This window comes from Cylas formicarius, unplaced genomic scaffold, assembly GCF_029955315.1.
Source record: "Cylas formicarius isolate icCylForm1 unplaced genomic scaffold, icCylForm1.1 PGA_scaffold_5__7_contigs__length_24384050, whole genome shotgun sequence".
Lineage (NCBI taxonomy): Eukaryota > Metazoa > Arthropoda > Insecta > Coleoptera > Brentidae > Cylas > Cylas formicarius.
This window is the reverse complement of record NW_026844341.1, coordinates 20,404,751-20,425,583: the sequence shown is the minus strand read 5'-3', so window position 1 is coordinate 20,425,583 and position 20,833 is coordinate 20,404,751. Positions and strand designations below refer to the sequence as shown.

General features: G+C 35.3%; 1 protein-coding gene across 6 annotated transcripts in view; it reads left to right on the top strand.

The window, feature by feature from the left end:
- The window catches only part of LOC132701984 (uncharacterized), a 99,910-nt gene that overhangs the window by 44,692 nt on the left and 34,385 nt on the right, over positions 1 to 20,833 (top strand). The window contains exon 1 of one of the 6 annotated variants that reach the window (XM_060670350.1): positions 8,965 to 9,304. The exons of 4 other annotated variants lie outside the window; for them this stretch is intronic. In XM_060670350.1, coding sequence (XP_060526333.1) covers positions 9,288 to 9,304 — 17 coding nt within the window. In that variant the 5' untranslated portion in view covers positions 8,965 to 9,287. Of the gene's footprint in view, positions 1 to 8,964; positions 9,309 to 20,833 lie in introns of those variants that run through there. One more of the 6 variants, XM_060670354.1, reaches the window with a different exon arrangement.

Genomic DNA, 20,833 nt, shown 5'->3' with positions numbered 1-20,833 from the left:
AGTGCTAGTCTAACATTACACGCGTCTACCTCGAGTGATAAAATCCAACGATAACACTGGAGGAACTTTCCATGTGTATTCAAACGGACTTTGATACTTGCAGATTACGAGCAACCGCAAACTTGGTACGTGATATGCTCCAGTGCAACCTGACACTGGTGATCGGATCATAGGCAACTAAATACCTTACTAAAATGGTCAATTTTTGTCGGTGCCTCGAGGAAATTGAAGGCGATGTCATGGAATAAAGTATTTTGAACATCGGCCAACAACCAACTACATGGTAACCTCTAAAAGTACATACAGTAAATCGCAGTAGGGTCACATAACATGTCACATTGCAAAATTTAAAATAGCAATGAAAATAATAATCAGAACTAAGGAATATGTAGATGACAAATTGTGATTCAAACAATCACAAGCGAAAGAACGAAGAAGAAAGAAAGGACATGCGCAAGACTCAATACATACATAGGAAGAAGGAAAAGTACGGGAAGACTTCATAGAAACATGAGAACAGAACGAAGAAGAGACGTACACTCATCAATATCACTTCTAGAGTGAAATGAGTGATACTTTGAAATGACGTTGACTGAAGATAGGCTACAATTTAAAGGTGGCCCAAACGAAGACTCAAATATAGTCATAGAAGGATCCCAAAATAAGAATAACAGTAACAGAGGTCAAGGAAGTATGTAAAACATTCAAAAATGACAGAGCCTCAAGATTTATTTCAAAGAGCAAGACCAATTGTCGGGGCATAGTGAATATACAGTTTACACTCTATCGTTCGCGGATGATCAAGTTGTCGTTGCACAAGATATGGATGACATCGAATACATGGCTGCAAACTGATGGAGTTATATGAGAAGTGGGGTTTGGAAGTCAACATCAACAAGGCCGAATACATGTGCATTGGAGGACAACAACAAGATCTATGGCTGGCAACAGGGCATATCATTAAACACTGCAGTGGATACAAATATCTGCGAATGAAAATCGACAAAGACGAAAGTATGGACGAAGCAATAGCACAGAGGAATGTCCAAGGAAGAAGCCAAACAATATACTATGGGACAAAAATTTAAATGTAAATAACAAAAAAAGAATTTACAATTCAAGTCAAGTTAAGTCAAGCTTTCGCCCAAGTAGTCAGGCTTCCGCTCAACGGCATTTTTAACAGTCATCTTGAGAGCGGGAAAAATGGCCAGGCACATACAAAGAACTGTCAAGATGTCCGTCTCCAACAAAATCGAATTAAATGCATTTCTGTTGGACCTGTCGTTCCCGGTATTTTGCTTGGTTCTTTAAAATGTATTTAAAGTAACTTTACATATTTATTGTCTAGTTGTCATGACATAAGTGTTTTTTTTGTTTTATTATTTTAATCTGTGCAGCCTTTACTAATGACTTAACAATAAAAAGCCACTATTTAATGAGCATCCTGCATCCGCCTGGAATCCTGCAGACGTTTCGCAAAGATATAAAGTAATGTGATATATGGTTTAAAATGCGAATGTGATAGGCTATTTATGGGGCAGACGTCGCAAAAATAAAAAAAAGTGACAACAAACATAAGCCCGACATTAAAATTGTTTTTGTAACCGAAAGCGACACCTTTAAAACGAAATTCCTTTAGATGTGTTACATCAATCTTTGTGAAAATTGTGTCAATCATAGGAAAGATGTGGAAGACGGTCTTAGTAGTATTTATATTTATTTATTGCATCAAAAATACGAGTATACAAAAAAAAAACATCACCCCTGATAATTTCAGGATAGTGGCCCTGTAGTGTTGTTTTTTTTTTGCCTTATCATTCACTTTCTTTTATTTATTCTTATTCTAACAACTATGTTTTGTTAACTATGCCCTAAGTTCCACTGTATTTTCTCTGTAGTCGATTCTTTCCTTCATAATACATTCTATGGTATGTAAACCCTATGATTCTCTGGTCCCGTACCTCAGACAGCCGTCATCCTAACCAATGGTTGCTTGTCATTTAAACTGTGATTTTCCTATTTTAAGATGCGGGCATAATTTGTTTTTTTTTTTAAATCAGACTGTTTTCAGTAATTGTTAATCAGACTGTTTTAAGTAATTGTTGGTCGTCCCATTGTGTGTAGTACAATCCCGACGTTTTTTTAATCGCTTTTAAATCCATTTTGTGATATTGATGTTCATCTACGAGCGGGAGTTGTAGTTTTTAATTGTCGATAGTATTTTTAAATTGTTAACCTAAGAACGACTGCCGCGTCTTCGTCGCTTTTGTCGGTCTCCGTGTTGGAATATGTTAGAGGTTGATATCTTCGGCAAATTGTGTAAGTTTACCAGATCATTTATGACTTTGTAATCCTCGTTTCTGATGGAATGTTTTCTCATGTGCTCGCTCTACTGTGGGCGATCCCTGCGTTATATTGTATTTTTGGACATTATCAGTAGGCTTAATTAACTGATCTGAGGGGCAATTTATTATGACAATAATTTGTTCTTCGACTAGTAATAGATAGAGGGGAGATACAGGTCAGCAAGTCAGCAAGTGGAAACAAATGCTTAGTAAAAGGGTTTAACGGATGAAATAACAAATTTTCCAGCGTCACAGCCACGAGCTGCGGTATAAAATGAAACTGACTCTCCAGAATAACAACCAGGTCTCTGATATGCGAGCCATGTTTGCAATGGGATGCGCGTGATGGTTCCCACAGTAGGTTCTTCAGAAGTATCAAGGAAATAACGGTCGGAAACAAAACTGCAAACTCAAAGGGCAAATTTACACGACACGCATTCGTAGCAAGACGATTCCTGGCACGGCGGTATTGTTTATAGAATATGCAGGTGCGTTCGGGCCGAACAATGCGCTGACAACGCCGAAAATTTGTTTACGCTACCCGCGAAACAACCGCGTTCATTGAAGACCCGGATGCGCAGCAGCACCGTGCGTGACTTTGTAGGTCAGTGTAAGAGGAGAATTCGCTAGCCGATGACGTCGGCGTTTCGGGACGCGACTCGCCTTCCGAATTTGTGGAAGTCGATCCGGCGGTGACCTTGACGCATTCTTAATAAAAATGGCGACCAATCTCAGGTCGTTTGAGCGCATAAAATCAAGAGGGGGGAATCAGGTGCCAACAAAGAAAACAATAGAAGACGTGCAGAAAAAAAAAACTGATTTCTTCAAAGTTTTGAAAATTTCCATTTTCCAAAGAAGTTTTTTAAAACGAGTTTTGTGAACGTGATTCGCTCTTAGAAGGAATTCTTTGGTCCATTGTCCACGAATTGGTGAGCCGTTCTGTAAACCATTAGGAATAATTCCCTTATCATTTCTTCTACTAGAAAACAGATGTGCTTTTTTTGTTACCTTGATTCCAGCTTCAGTGCGCACGGCCAATGAAAAATCTCGATGAAACACGATAATTTAAACTTCCAATGTCTTTATTATTAAATTTTTAAAGAAACATCCACAGGCTACAAATTTGTTAATGTTTCACCAATCATCCTCTCAAATCAAGCTCTGAAGAAGTTAACAGGATGATTGGCGAAACGTCAGCAAGTTCGACCCAGCAAAAACAGACGCAGGAGGAAACCAGAAGTTTTGTAAAAAGTCTTTATTATTAATTTTCACAACATTTAAACTGATCATTTACAGTTGTCTTCGGGTGAATAATTCTCAACTTTACTGAAATGATTATTGACAACTCAATTTCTGACATAAGTGACTTTATGAAAGACGTTGCGAGCGCTAGGGTAAAAAGGACAAAACAACTTCGAAGATCGAGCATAAGATTCCTGTACGAAGAGATCGAAGAGTGACTACTTCTTTTAAGAAATAGATGCCCCTATCTTCCGAGAAAACCCCCCTCAAACCATTATTACTTATGCATAGTTTTTAACCGGGCAACTTAATTAACTTCGTCGCGTCCAAGTAGAGGACCTCACCGCGCGGTGTATCCCGAGGCTCCTAACTCGGGCCGACCCTCGTTCTCATTATCGCTTCGGAACCTTCAAATAGTACTTCGTCAGATATGAAAGGGCCATTTTTTGGATGGTTCCCGGACGATATAAATAGCGGATTTTGAGTGGCAAAATTTAGTTTCTATTTGAAAGAAGCGTGGATATTTTTAGGATGCTTAACGGACGTCTAGGGCACGTGCATATCATGAATTCAGGTAAATCGTTGGGATGACCAAGCGAAAGTCATCGGAATCGTTAAAATAAATGACAGTCTATTTAGGAACGCCCCGAAAAACGAAGATCGGCGTGATCTTCAGCGAGGCCCTTCTGGAAGAAATTCGATTAGCTGCCGTTGCAGCCCCCTTCGCCACCCTGGCGTTACATAATGGACCATCGGATTCCTATTATGATTCGCACATTGCGGACGAATTTATTGAGGCTAATTTGTTTCGGCCATATCGCTCGTGCTCTCTATGCGTTCCATTGTACTCGTCGACAAAAGGTATATTCGGACCACCTTCCGTCGCAGTCAGGGCTTTTGATTCCTGCGAACGTTTTTGGCCCATACGTCATCATTATTTAATCGTTTCCTCGGACAAAACCCGGACCGCTACTACTACGCAGCTTTGTACGGGACACATGACGGTCTCGTGTGAGAGCTCTGAGGCACACACAGAGAGATAGAGAAAGAGATAGTCGCCACGCTATGTAACGGATTCTGATGGCGTCGCAATTTTGGGGTAGATTTATTTCGTGGCAAAAGGGCGATATTTCATTTGGTCCGTCCTAGTTATTTGCATAATAATATAAGAACAGGCTGTATTTGAATGAAATATTAATTTTGGTTTTCCATTTAAAGTGACAAAATTGAGCAAAAACTCCTGGAACGTTTTTTTTTATGAAACAATGATTTAAGTTACAAAAAAAAAACAAAAACAAAAATGAACAGTTTCCTTTAAAAATTTGGTCTGAGAATTAAAATGAAAAAGGAGGATTTTGGGTAGAAATTTGAGAAAATGCAAAAACATGTTTTTGAATATATAATCACCGTAACAGATTTCAATCCGTAACCATTTCCAAAACATTTCATAGCCGTTTAAAAAATAGTGGTCAATTTGACAATACGAGAGACAATCAATTAACGTTAAAGGAACCAATTACTTCGTTTTGGTTAATTTTGTTGATGGTTAAGTTTGTTGATTGTAGTTTATTCATCATCGCGCTCAAATTACTAACAAGATATTAAATTTGACTTGTAATAGCATTAAAACGCGCAGGAAAGGCAACTGAAGGATAAAGTGTTTAACAACCAATAAAAATTGTATTTATTTATGAAAAGGACGACAGAAGAAAAAAAAACAAAATAAAACCGGGGTCAGTCAAATCCGATAAAATCTCTCTAAATTTTATGCCGGCGAAACCTTCAAACATGTACGATTTCATGCACTTACAAACACACGAGTCATAAAATTTATACATACGACAAAAATGATATTATTCATTATACAGGGTGTCGCTTATTTTCCAAATATTTTTTCAAGAATTATGTTATGGAACAAGAATTCTAACAACTTTGTAGTTGAGGATTTTTTATTTAATGTCAATAATGTATCTCGTAAACTAGTAAGGCCAAAAAATAACATTTTTACAGGAATCTCTCGAATCAGTGTGTTAGTAGTTCTGTCCTCCAGAGTAACAAAAACAAATACCACGTAACAATCAGCATACTCAACTACAAGTACATAGCAAACTAGCATATTCTCACACGTCTAACAAAGGACGCAAAAAATAGCTTACCGGAACGGCCTTTAACAAAAAAAAAAGGAATTAAAGTAAATCTGCTTAAAGCCAATCAGCAAACAAATAAAGCCAATTGGGTGGCGTTCGGGTTACTATCAATCTCTCGTACGTAATAAAATAAAAAATACTGAGCTTATGTGCGCCGAGAGAGATAAAAAATTATAATTAATTCAATAAACAATGGCGTATCGGTTATACGGCTCGGAGGCGGATCGTTACTTAAGGACGCGCCAGTAAGGATCACTTTGTTTACGTTTTTTAAATTACGATTCGACTGCGGGAAGATTCCGTCGTTCGTACGTTCTCCGAATGTCAAAATTGAAATGTACGAAAAAGCGCGTTTTCGATCAAACGAATCAATTATTCGAAATCTGACGTTTTTGCGGGACGACAAAGTTCGAGTACTTTGAGATATAATAAATGACATTCGCATCATGCTGGAGTGAGTTCTCGGGTCATATTGCGTCATATTCGTCAAACATTTCCCACCATTTTCATATTTCTCGATATATTGTGCCCGTTGGATCCAAAAAACTCGCAAATATTTTCAGTTACTTACTTTCGCTTTTAGTTATTTAATAATTTCTCCGGAGTAAGGCAAATAATGATAATAATAAAAATAATATTTATTATTCTAAATTATAGTATGTACATGTCAAGTTATCTAAAGGTTTTCCTTCCCAAAGGAAGGTGACGTTGAAGCCAACTAAACTTATAACAAAGAGATAACACATACAACATTTCATATTCGCCTTAAATACAACAATTGAAGTTTACCTTATGTAGAGAACGGCATAGGAATATGGCAGGATACAAAGAAAAAGAAAAGAAAGGAGAAAGAAGGGCTATAGGAAAAGATAAAAAAAGATGTTTCTTTATTTAGGCAAAACGCTTCGTGCTAATTATCAACGTGTCAAAAATTTGCATTGTATGTGTCTTTTGGATGAGCCAAATCTTATTTATGAACAGATATAGTTAACAAACGTTGTCCACGAATATTTATTTCGTGAACATCCGTAATATAAGAAGGATATTTTGACTTTTATTTTTACTTGTTTTTATTTCATTTATTTATTTTTTTATTAATTTTATTTATTTTTAATTATATTGTAATACTGTCATACCGAATGCAAAGCACGTCGCTGACCCATGGAAAACCATCCCAACTCTTCAAGCTTAGTGATTTCCTGTCACTTTAATTACTCTACAAACACACGAGTCATAAAATTTATACATACGACAAAAATGATATTATTCATTATACAGGGTGTCGCTTATTTTCCAAATATTTTTTCAAGAATTATAAAGAAGGACAAGGGAACTATTCATTAGCGCCATGAATTATTTGAAAAATATCGCTGAATTTCGAGAAATGAATAAATTTTAAAGAAAAACATGTTTTAATAAATATGAGGAATATTATGGTATTATAAGAAGAATATTATGGTTTTATATTTTTAAAACGTTGTAATAAGGAAAAACGTGGGGAACTATTTGGAAACCAGGGGAAAAAATTGGGAAAAAAGTGGGAAATACTGAGGACAATCGTAGAAAATGGTCAACTTTTATGAATAATATTGGTTAGAGCATGTGTTTTATGACAATGCTATTCTGCCTTGTTCCGTTGTTCTTCTTCTCTATCGTCAACAACTTTTCTGAAATGTCAATGAAATCTATGTTGACAATCTTTCGTTTTTCATTTTTTATTTTCTTCTTTACTCTTTTCAATCTTAAGCCTTTAGCTTCAAAATGTTTCTCCGATCTTGGTTCTTTTTGCTTTTTGTCATCTGTAACAGAAATCTGAGAAGACGACTCCTTCAATATCGCTGGCCTATTTTGATTATGACTGCTAACCTGTTTTTTATGTAGATGTGGGAAATTAATTAAATTTTGTTGTGGAAGAACCCTAACCTAACACAAAGAGTCTAAAGGTTAATGTACTCTGTATTTATCCATACTATTGAAAAGGAGCCCATCAAGCAATCAAAGTAGCTTCCTTGTATGGTGATTGAGATAGTCGCGACGTGGATAAAGTGACTTAAGTACGGGCTAACCTTTTCTTAGGTGAATGTTTACACGAATAGCAAATTTTATCCGATTATCCCATGTCCCAGTCCCACGACTGATGGAATCTAGAGGAATATCAGTACCTGTAACTTTAGAATAAAATGGAAAAAATATTTTAAAGGTTTAGGTAAACATAACCCGAATTCTGAAGATGATCGCTAATCAGTTCGAAACGGTGCATCCCAGACCTAAACTCATATATATCGCTGAATTTGTCTTTGAAAGAACTATCCAAAAATGCAATAAAATGTAGGGTGTTCCATTTAAAAAAATATTACTGTGTTTTACCACCCTAAAGGAGTGACGATTAGGAAAATAAAAAAAATGCCATTTTAATATAAACAACTTTTGTATTGAAATTATTTTTGTAACCCCCGTAGGTTTCGAGATAAGGGGTTATTTTTGTTTATTTATTTTTTCTCAATACAAATTTCATATTCTCGATGTGCTTCTCAACCGCCCAGGATGCTTGCATAATATCATCAGTTACATTATTAGTAGATTGTAAAACATTTGTAACAATTTTAGCGGCACAAATGGCTTCAGAATAGCTTGGCACTTCGTCCTGTTGAACACCATCGTCGCTTTCGTTTCGAGCTTATTATTATTATTATTATTATTATTATTATTATTATTATTGTCATGAACAGTTGGGAAGCTATCCAGCTCAGGAAAATACATTTCAAGGTTGGTTCGAGCTTGGCCGCTATTGCACAACCAATTACTTAGGTGAAGCCCATCATTATGTTTGTACTTCTCGAACCACTGAACCAGAGGTAAGTCGTCGTTTGAATCAAACTCATCTTCCGATTTTCTCAGACTTGCATGTCGAAAGCAGTTTGAACCGGAGAGCCGGAACCACTTCTCTGTGGAACATTTTTAACATGTTATTGTCAATAACTACTCTCTGACATATTTTGCCGAACTGAGACTAAGAAACGATCGCACATGCATAGTCCGCTGCCCGGATTTTTCCAGAACGCCGGCCGTCGGGATCCTCGCGACGCCGTCTTAAACAATATATTCGACCAGCGCGGAGGACGGGCAAAGCGTGAACCGAACGCGACGCATTGCCAGAAGTGGTGGGGGATCCGGTGACGGCAATCAGTATACGGCATACCCGAAACTCTGTCCAGTCCGTTCGTATCTCATTGGGGAGCCGACGTTGTTTAGCAAATCATTCGACGAACATTTTGTACGCTCGACACACGCGAGGCAGACGCGCTCAACGTCCGAAACGTTTCGACTTATGTAGCGGCGACCACCTTCGGTGCCAGTAGTTAGTATATTTAGGTGGCGCGCGTTGCTGACCCGTAGACGATTTTCTTTATGTCCGATTTTTGGGATTTTTCGCGTAGCCCGACCGTCGTCGTCGCCGTTGTGGTGTGCGTGTGTGTGCGGTTAATAGTCGGATTAAGATGCGCTTAAGTGTGGGTGATGCTGCGCACGGCATTGCTCCAATTTGACGCTCTGGATGCACCCGACTGATGTGTAAGTGAGTACGATGGTTTCTTTATCCCTCAAAGTCGAGAAAAAAACTCAAAAATAAAATGAAATTCCAAACTCAACCAACTTAAATCGCAAAATTAAAAAATAAAAAACTGACAAGTAATAGAAAATGTAAAAAAAATAATAACGATAACAATTAATTGTAAATTCAAAAAAAATCGAAAACTCCAGAAAAACTACAATGAAAATTTGACGTTATTCTTTAAAATATTGAAGCCGTTACACCGAGAAATAACTAAAAATCAAAAATAAAAAACGTTTGACCCGAACGAACGCTTTATCATGTAATTGTAAATATAAAAAAAAAACACATAAAAAAATAATTTTCACTACAAAAAAACAAATAAAAAATTTGTTACCAAATGAACACCTGAACATTATTCACTTCGAAATGCCTTGCTAATTATAGTTTCATAACATTGAAACGTAGGGCAAAAGAATAGCTACAAAAACAAATACTTTACAAATTATTAATTTCAAGTTAATCTACATACAATCATTAAAAAAATATATATAATGACCGCCCGCAAAAAATCATAACGCACAAAATTACAAAATTTGTTCTACGCTCAAATACTTTTCAAAATATTTCCAAGCATTGTTCAAATAGACCCAAGAATTGTAAACGAAAATAAATTTGCGACCGTGCAACTAGTTTTCAAATGCGACAAACGCTCAGATAGGAAACAAAATTCCAGGCTCGCGAGTAATCGAACATTTTTCAAGCCTATTCGATTCGTCGACAAAATACGATGGATTTGACGACCGAAATTAACAATAAACTTAATTTTAGCGTCGAAAAATTCGTGCAAAATAAAAACACAAAAAATAATTAAACACGCAAATAAGCTTTAATTTCCAAGCCACTTGAGGAAAATACAATAAAAACAAAACAAAAAATGTCATTATTTGATTGATCGAATCGGCATTGGGCCAGACTACGACTAGTACTTTTATTCGTAATTTTGTTAGTTTGCTTAACTTTTTTATTTTTTAATTTTAGGTACCTGTATAATATTTAAGGTTGAATTGTTACAAATCGAAAATTTTATAAATCAAGCAATTTTTGCTTTAAACTTGCAATTAAACTTGAGAAACTTGATAACTAAGAAACTACTAGTATTTCTACTGATATTGGATCTTACCGTGCCCCTTCTTGTAGCTGCCATTGAACGTATGCTACGATTAAACTGAACTGATTATAAATTAATGCGTAACATAAATATAATACAACATAAAAAAAAATTTACTGTTTCCCATGAGAAATCTAAGAATTTGCGAAGATGCCGAAACTATGGGGTATAAAAATGCGTCTTTGATGTTTTATAATAATATAATTAATAGGCTTACATAAAAGGTTCCCCTATCTTATCGTTGAAAAAAAAAAAAACGGAATCCACTCTTCCGAGTGATGGTCCGATCGAAAATGTCTCGAAACCTCGGGAACGAGCTTGCCTCCCTCTCGAGTGCGAGTAATAAAAATAGAAATTCCAAACTTATCTCTTATCGGACGAGATAATAGAACGATTTTTTTTTTATATTCACGAGGGCCCCCTCCCCCTTATTATTGTCGAATATATGGGAACGCCAACTGATTTTTCTACGTCGTTACCGATCTCCGACTCCTTTCGTCGTGTGTGCATAATTTATGCGCGGAAAATGGGGTCGTCGGAATAAGGGGTGAAATGATTAGGCCGCTAGATGTTCCGTGTGTCTATATTTCGGCAGTAAAAATGCTCGTCGTTTTGTGTGTTAAAAGGCTGCGACCTTCTTAGCCTCATTTTTATCGTATTTTGACCCGACGAGACGCGCTCTGCCAAAACAAGCTGTTGATTGTTTTGGCTTTATCGCCGATTTTGCCGGCCGTCGTGTTCTAATTGAAATATAATCAATTTATCCGGCGATAATCTCGTTCTAAACGGACATTCCGCTCGGTGCGACCAAATGTCAGGGTCGTAGGTCAAAATTTAACCTATAAAACCATATAAGTTCATATTTCATGGCGTATGAAACTTTAGTATGCTGTTTTATATACGGACTGTTATTTACTTTTAGAGGTGGACATTGTCAAAAGCTAGTTTTTTACCCCGTTTATAGTTAGTGTTCGCCTGAATCTTCTTGATTGATTGTTTGTTTTACCTTTTTAAAAAATACAATCATTGATACTTAAAACAGCTTCTAATAAGGACCCCTCAAAAATATTGAAACTGAAAAAAAAACAGACTGGTAGCGCACCCTACAAAAAATAGATAAATTGGACACGTCAAATAACCAGAGGATAGAAATTTTCGTTCACAAGTCGGCATTATTATTTTAATTTCAAATTGTTTAAAAGAAAAAAACAAAAACCACACTTTCTAAGCTAGTTTCTACCGTTCAAATATGTAATAACCCTAGTAGAGTGTCGACAGTAACCCCACTTTCCTGTCACTTTTCATAAAATTGTGGCAATTTTTCTTTTTTTTTTATTCCAATTTTTTAACTAACCAAAAGAATAGCTTGACCTCCGTTTCAATTAAAATGAGGTGTAATAATTCTCCCTTACAAATGAACGATTTTTTTTTAAAGTTCTTATAACTTATAATAAGGGACGTATTGATCCGAATGAGCGCGGATTTTTTTCGTAATTTGGTGACATTTGTTTTGATTTCCCCAAAAGTTTTTGTGTGCACGGTGTTTTGCTCGCCCTCCTTAATAGTTACTTGTGCGGGCGATCTCAGTATGTTGTTGTAAATGGGATAAAATCAAAGAGTACAAATATAACTTCGGGGGTAAAGGGTCGCATTTGGGTCCCTTATTGTTTGCTATTTTCGTATATGTTGTTGGCTAATGCTTTTTACATAATACTTATTTATTTAATAAAGACTACAATTGGATTCGGGGTTTCCTTTTGAGATGCACGTAGAAAATATTGTTCAACAAGCTAAATCTTGGATTTATTTTACCCGTGACTAATGGGTTTAATAATAAAAAATCTTTAATAATACTTTTTTACAGTCTTGTCAGACCCGTGTGGGAAATTGCTACGCTAGTCTGGAATCCAATCTATTTTAAATATATCGAACGAGACATTTTTTTCGTTACAGTGAAAACCTTCATTTCTATTTTATGCAGTCTTTGTAAAATGGAAACATTTTGATTGAATGTCTTTTCGTTTTGGAAAAAATATACTTTAATTGCAATCCCTACATTCCCGTACTTATAACAGGGTAGAGAACGCGTTTCCGCATATTGATCTATTTGCTCTGAGCTTTGAACTCTTTAAACGACACTTAAGACGGTATACTAATTAATGTACTGTAATAAAACGCTGTAATTAGTTCTTAATTAGTTTTACCTGGTAAAAAATAATTTAAACTAGTCCACTGACAAAGTATTTTTTTGTGACAGCTGCATCTGTCTATAGGAAAGACTTGTTTATAAATAAATAAATATTAAGCAATATCGGTCCTTATTGCTTTGACTCTTAAGTGACTCTCTGACCACGTCTTCTGTAACAAGCACTAAAACATTCTGAAAGAAAAATTGAACAGAATCTGGAAGATCTAAAGGACAAAACTGAACAAAAAACAAAAGAAATTGATATAAATTCGCACAAGCACATCGTAAACTAAGAAAAAAATGAATAAAATGTTGTGATATGGCGCAATTGGTTTTTTATTTTTATTACAGACTCATATAATCTATTTTGGTTCTTGCATTTTTGACAACCTTACCTATATAATGCCTTATTAAAACCTGCAACAATTTTATTAGCATTCATCAAGTGAATTTTGTAAAACATATACATTCGACATTCAAACATAAACGAACTATTTTATTGCGACTGACCGATGACCGCGCCGCACGTGACCAATGATAATTGGCCATTCTTCTGAGGCGCTCGTAAAGACATTCTTCTGGAAAATGGGCACCCACGGTCGAATAAAACGCAAGTTGTCGGCTTCTTGCGTATCAAAATGTGCGTCTATTCAACGCTTATCGCACAATGGCGATACATTAGCGATTTTCAACCGTGGCCAGACGCTGTTGCGACCGCCCGGTCAGCAACCAGACGTCTTTTGGTCATTATGCTGAGTGACGTGTTTTCAATTCTAAATTAAACCGTTAGTAATGAAAAAAATATCTCGCTTGAAGCCGTTAAAAAATATATATTTATTTTTTTTTCATAGGGGTTTTTATGGCACAGTGGCCAAGCGTCTTGTTGTTTTTCCATTTTGCGTTGTATTATGGTGATAAAAACGACGACAGAAATGCAAACGCAGTTTGCAAAAAACATCGTATTTCGTTAGATTTGTTTTAAATGGATTTATCTCCAATTAAGTAAAAGTAAAAGAAGGTTTACATAAAAAGAGACAACCGACTATACTAACTGACGAGAATGGTAGAATTATCATGGAAGTGGAAGAAAAGTTAAGAACATGGAAGTAAAACATAATATGATGATAGAGATATTAACAGAACAGAAATAGAACAAGGTAACGGCGGACTAGAATTAACTAAAGAAGGTCACCCATGACAGATCTATATAACACCATATAGGAGACAGGTATTAAATCCAGAGAATGGTTGGTTAGTTTATATCAATGTTCATCCCTATTCTAAAAAAAACCATAATGCAAGACAATGTAATGACTTCCGAACAATCAGTATCAAGAGAAGCATCCTTTTCCCTGAACGTTATTGCCCATCGGTGCAAGGATATCAATCCTCTATGTCTTCTTAAGAAAAAGAAAAGAATTTAGACACCAGAGACATAAAAATCATCACTTATCTTTATTTCAAGCAGAGATCGATGGTGAAAGTGGAAGGAAGTAGCAGAAACAGAAATCCGCAGACGTGTGAGACTGGTGTGCGTGCTATCTCCGATGCTGTATAACATTTACTCAGAAGAAATAATCAAACGAGCATTAGTAGATGAGACGAATTGTATCGTAATGATACTGTCTTGTTGGCTAATAATTCAATTTGTTGTAGCGACCTCAGCTTGAGCTTGAGTACGGTGAGATGCTATGTGTTCCAGAATGCTAAGGGTAAAATGGACCGATAGAGTAACGAACAAGGAAATCATGAGAAGAATAAGAAAAGAGAAAGAAGTTAAAATAAAAGAACGCAACTGAACCAGAAGTGTAGGAAGAAGACGTCACTCTACGTGATTGGTTCAATCATCTATTTCGGTCGGCGGTGTCGTGAATACGCAGAAGCTTGATAATTGCTTGATAATCGCAACGAAGACGGCACTTAAAGAAAAACATTTCAGACCGGAAAGACAAATTTTTCAAAAAAAAAAGACGGCTAGTAATGGGTATTGCTTGCTGTCTTCCTAACTACCCGTTCCACTCTTAATAAAATTTGCCTTACAAAACTCATTATCCGAACCATTTGTTAATTTACTTATTTTTACAAAATCTTATGTAGTTATTTTTGAAAAGAGGAAATGTCTTACTCCCCATGGAGATTTCAAGATTTCTAGTGACCAAAAATTTACTGGTAATTTCATATCAACAGCCGTAGAATTTTGTTCTATGTGTAATCTTTATGAAATAAATACTACTTGTTTTTAATACATTTAATAGTTCGATCTACATGCACGGGGAAGAGTTGTACTGTTACCTTCAAAGCTTTTTAGTAACTGAATGCCTAAGTTTGTCCTTGCGTGGGCCTCTAAAAGTAATATAAAACTAATGGTGTTTACAATATGGGAACACGGGCCAAAATCAACACGGCATATGATTTTGACAGTAAATACTGCCATCAATGCGTTTTATGATAGTATATGTTCCAAGCTTGATTAGCACCGAACAAAATGATTCCTGGTATACAACACAAAAAAAGCCTCAAATATTAATGACCACGTCTACAAATTATCGTTTATGTTTATAAGCACAACCCAACCTCTTCCGATTTTTCACAATATATTAGTTTAAAAAAACAATTTATAGTTTCTGATCTTGCCTTTTCGCAACATCTATACCAACATTGACCGATAGAATTGAATTCTCTGGAAGTGAACTTTCCGGGAAATATTTCTTAGTGAGTTAGACTACCGGATCGTTCTTGTAGCGTTCGACGGGGGCCCGAGTTGCGGACCGTGCGGAACACCAATGCGCTCGTCGGCCTCACGGAACACGTACACTTTTCGTGTCGCGCCGTGTTTTTTTACGGCACGTTTCGACGACAGTGTTGCCAACCGATACGCGTCCAGGAGCGAACAAAAAAAAAAACACCACACGCCAAGTAATCCGATATATCGCGATTCGTTTTGTGATCGCGATCGTGTGGTGGCGCGTTTCGTAGTAGTACACGCTGGTGATTCGTTGGCTTCTTTCGATACCGAATAAAAAAGTTAATAGGATTAAGGTCCGGACGGCCGGCAGTCCGTCCCGATTGTTTCGATATATACATGTACATATTCGTTTTCCACGTAATCGGAGAAGTGCGGGGGTGGAATTTCATACCGATTTGACGTTTCGGCCTGATAAATTACGTGAAATTTTAATGAACGCGGTAATGCAGCGCCGCCGCCGAGATCCGAAATCAGATAATTTTAATTAGCCCGGGCCGTTCGAAATTGTCTTGAAAAATGCCCCCGCTGACGCGGTAGATTACCATAAAAATCGTTCGGGGATGCGCCGATGGGAAAATATTTAGAATTTTTGATGACCTCACGCGGGGTATTTGTTGCGTTTCTTTCGTATTCGGGTCGCGGCGAATTATTTATGACAAAGCAAAGCGCCACGGGACGCTGGCAAATTTTATTTCGGCCTAATAATATATGTTTATTAATGGCGGCCCGGGCGAAGGCGTCAGACCTACCCCTGAAAAATAAAACAAGTAGAATGTAGTACGTATCAATCATATATTTACAATTTCACCAGTATTTACCAGTGATTTACTGAGATTTATCATCATTTATCGACAATCAACGATAATGTACAAAAGCTCACCTCACCCCAAAAAGATTTTGGATTTTTTTATTTGATCAAAATAACAAGTCTTAAAACTACGTTTCAAGCAAGTTACTATTTATCGTTAATTTTCAACGTAATACAGTGATTTACTAGGATTTAGCGTCATTTATTGATGATAATAATTCAACGTCTTGCGCTCGAGCGAGACTAATTTTGTTTTACTTCACTCCAAAAACACCTGGATAGAGTGTGATCTGTATATTTTATTTATTTGTTCGTTCAAAAGAAGAGTTAAAAAAAAACGACAAAAGTAATTTACATTTCAAACGATTTGCCGTCATTGATCGATAACAAACATCTAGATTGACATTGCAAGAGTGTTTTATTTATTTTATGTACTTCATTCGATGAACAATTCAATTCAAATTCAATCAAAAATAGAAAATTGGCATTTACATTTCACGCAATTGACTGCGATTTGTCGTGTATTATTCGAGACAGTTTGCAGTGATGTACGGAGATTTAACATTATTTACAGAAGATTTGCATTAATTTGCTGGGATTTAACCGCTTTGTTGTGCAAGGACGATTAATAAATTTTATTTTCAATTAATTAGAAAAAATCAAAGTTTATATTGATCTGAATATTTTATTTATTTGTTTATTCAAAAGAGGAATTTAAAAAAAATAGACAATATACAATATATTTCAAGCGATTTACCGCCATTGATCGATAACTGACGACCCCAAAAACATCTTGATTGCGAGCGTGTTTTATTTATTTTATGTACTTCATTCGATGAACAATTCAATTCAAATTCAATTAAAATAGAAAATTGAGATTTACATTTCAGGCGATTTACTGTGATTTATCGTTTATTCGAGACAGTTTGCAGTGATATACTGAGTTTTAACATTATCTTCAGAAGATTTGCATTAATTTACCGGGACTTAACCGCTTTGTTGTGCAACGGCGATTGATATATATTTTTTTCCAATTAATTAGAAAAAAATCGAAACCTCGAATATTGAGGGACGTAATTATTTTTGAAAAATATTTTTTTTTAACCGTAAACGCGTAGAACTGGTTCGTTCAAGGTCTGCCGAATATATTTTCGAGTGTTTAGTGATGAATAATAATATTAGTGATAATAATCCATTGGTCCATCTTAAAAATAAGAACGTACGCTCCGGAATTCTATTGTTTTATCGACTCGAGCGTTCAGGATAGTTTTATCATACAGACTTTACAAGGTAAACACGGGAAAAATGGCTGATAACACACTTTGCCCGACACCTTACACACCGTCAATCATGTACGTTCCGGGAAAGTAAACAGAATGGTGTTTTGCTTGCGATACATTATATCGAATATAATAGAAATTGTTTACCGTACGGCACGAATACCTCAAAATTTATTTAAGATAGGTTAAAAAAAATGTGAGCATATTCGTTTGATTGTTTATTATCGAATCGCACGAACAATATGTTAAACATTTTTTGCAAAAAGTACAAGCACTTTTTCAATTAATCCAGGACAGAGAATTCCAATCGACTCTACATTCCTGAGATTTCGAGCGTTGATGTTAGTTAAGTGTATCAAATGTATCAAGATAGAATTAGTAATCAAAATAAAAACAATAATAAAGTATCTTGCATAGAGATTTACGAGCAGTCTATTACCATGAAATAATATTAGTTTTTTTTTTTATTAGTTTCCTTATATTTAATTTAATCAGTAATAGAAAATAAATTTTGCGTAAGCTTGTATGTAAATTGTATAATAAAACTTATGTATTGTATTATGACCAGCAGCTATCAAAATTAAAGTGGGCTAACAAATATTTTAGAAAAATCAAATTCTTTAATTTAGTATTTTGTCCCTTAGCATTTCCAATATTACAAATATAAAGTTGTATAAAATGAGTTTCTTCTGGATTCACTGGTTTTGTCTACCGGAACTACTATCAGCCACAATAAAAGTTTAAACAGGACGCATTGTATTACATCAAAATATTCCATGTTGATAGTATTTTGTTCACCTGTGATAATTAAATTTTTGTAGCTTCCTGATACTAAGCATCTAAATAACACAACTTTTATGCGATTTAAGTGAAAGTTTGGCGAGCACCGCTTATAATTTTACTTACTTTATAACTTTAATTTATTATTAATTATTTTATATTATTATTATTAATTATTATAGTTATTAATTTATAACTTTAACTAATCCACTCTCATTGTGTTGTTCTACCTGCTGTCTTTTTCTCCTCAAATGTTTTTGATATATAAAGAATCTTCACCAAAGATGAGCCCTGTAGCTCAACTCTAAGGGGTCGTTATTTTTATTTTAGTTTCTTATTTAATTAAAATGGGAAAAATTCTTTTTTCACTAAAATTACATTTACATATAATGTTCGCGATTTTTTTTTAAAGACACATTTATATTCTTAAAGTTGAGCCTTTAAGCTTTCCAAAACCGTATAACAAAGTATGATTATCATTAAAAGAAGATTAATTACAGCCATTTAAAAATTACAAAATTTTGAATTTTTCAGAAATAATTGTATATCTACATAATTTCTCAAAATTTTTATCTAAATTAATTATTTCTATGGGTTTCAAATTTTAAAATGGTTGTCAGTACATAGTGTAGGTGGCAGCACTAAATATATTAGGTATATATACGGTGCAGTTGTCAAATTATCAATGTCTGAAACACATATATTAAGAAATTATCGTGTATTGTCATTCTTTGAAGCTCTCACTAATTTCAATTATTATCAGTAAAATGGCTGAAAAATTAAAAAAAAATAAGTAAACGAAAATTTTTACAATTATTTTACAATTATTTTTCTACAGCATGCATCTAACCGCACAATTCTTATAACCTATAGCCATAAATTGTCGAAAAAGTGGACATCCTGTAGAAATCAAAGTTATCGTTTATTTTGCAAATATTTATAATAAGAAATATTGCAAAGCCACGCGGTATCTATTTGCCGCTCACGTGTATCGCGCGACGCCGCGTGGGGACCGGGCTTTAGGGACAAAAGCGGCGAAGAAGAAGAAGAAAAAAAGGAGCGTGTGTGCTTCACGCGTGTTATTTACAAACAGAACGAGCCGGGCAAAAGGCGAGGAAGAAACTGGAACAGCGGACAACGTGGCGGGGGGCGGGATGAGGGGTGGGGGGGCAAAGCGAATAAATATCGCATAATTCGCGTTATCAACAACAAATATACAACATTAACGTCGGCTAATTGATAACCAATTAGATATTTAACGAGCGCGCTTTGAAACATTTATAGTTAATTTACGATCGCGATATAATACGTATCTAATAAAACGCGCGGATGACTTGTTTCGCGCGCGCACACGCGCATGCCCCTATACGTACGCGTAGCATGCCCCTTTCTTTGAAAATTAAGACATTTTCGAAACTGGAAGAGAACGGCGGCTACGATAATAAATACTAGCGTCTCGAAACCGCAAAAAAAAATCTTTACATAAAATTTAATCACTTTTCACGAACATGTTACTAATTTATCACGAAATTATCGCATTTTTTATCTAAATTCGACGTTTTTTCCTCTATAACGAACAAAAACTCCGCTTCGAATACATTATAATGTTGTATTGGTTAAATTTAAAGTTTAAAAGTGGCCCAAAACCATTTTTAATTTAATTTTTGTTTTGGTATTAAGTTCACGACAAACCGTTTATACTGATTACTGATTAAGTAAATAAATAAATAAAACTGAATTAAAAACTAAATCTTCGTCAAATTTTGCATAAAAGGACAACGGAGGACCACTTGTTCAATTAATCCAGAATAGAGAATGTGTAAGACGACTCTATATTCCCGACACTTTCCTGAGATATACTCAGATCTTGAAAAGTTATCAAGGTTAATTACTTATCAGGGAGTTATTAAGTAAATAAATAAATAAAACTGAACTAAATATCTTTGTACTAATGAATTAGATTGTAAGTGGCCGTCATATCTTGTAAAATAGCAAAGATATCAAAATATTTTAGAGGATAAGGTAAACTCCATAACACAAAATTTCAAAAAATCTCAGCTTTCATTATGTGTGGGTTTTTCTTTTGAAGTCTTCATCGAAGACTGTTACTGATCTGCATGCACTTTTCTTGGGAGGTTCCACTTGATATTCTGTCTCTTCTCAGTGAACTTTCCAACATTTGCTGCTAGTCTCTTAGATAGATCATTAACATTCACTAAAAGTTCTGGAGAACGAAATCGGCTTTTTAGTTTCCGAAATATTGTTCGTTTTTTTTATTAAGTAAAATTTTACAAATATTATTATCACAGTTTTTCTTTACTATATTTTCATTTCAGTTTCAAATCAAAATTTGTGTACCTAATATGCACTTGTGTTGAATGTGTTTATTTATTTAATGGCTTAATCGAGTTGCTCATCAGAAGCCGTCGAATTTTATAAGATGTTCGCAGAAATCAGATATATCGGAGGACCCGCGGATATTTATGTATACACTTAAAACTTTTGATGGGGCGTCAAATTTGACTGACACGTTTGACGATTCGCTTCGATTGTCGCTGTAATTCCCCTCCGCCCAT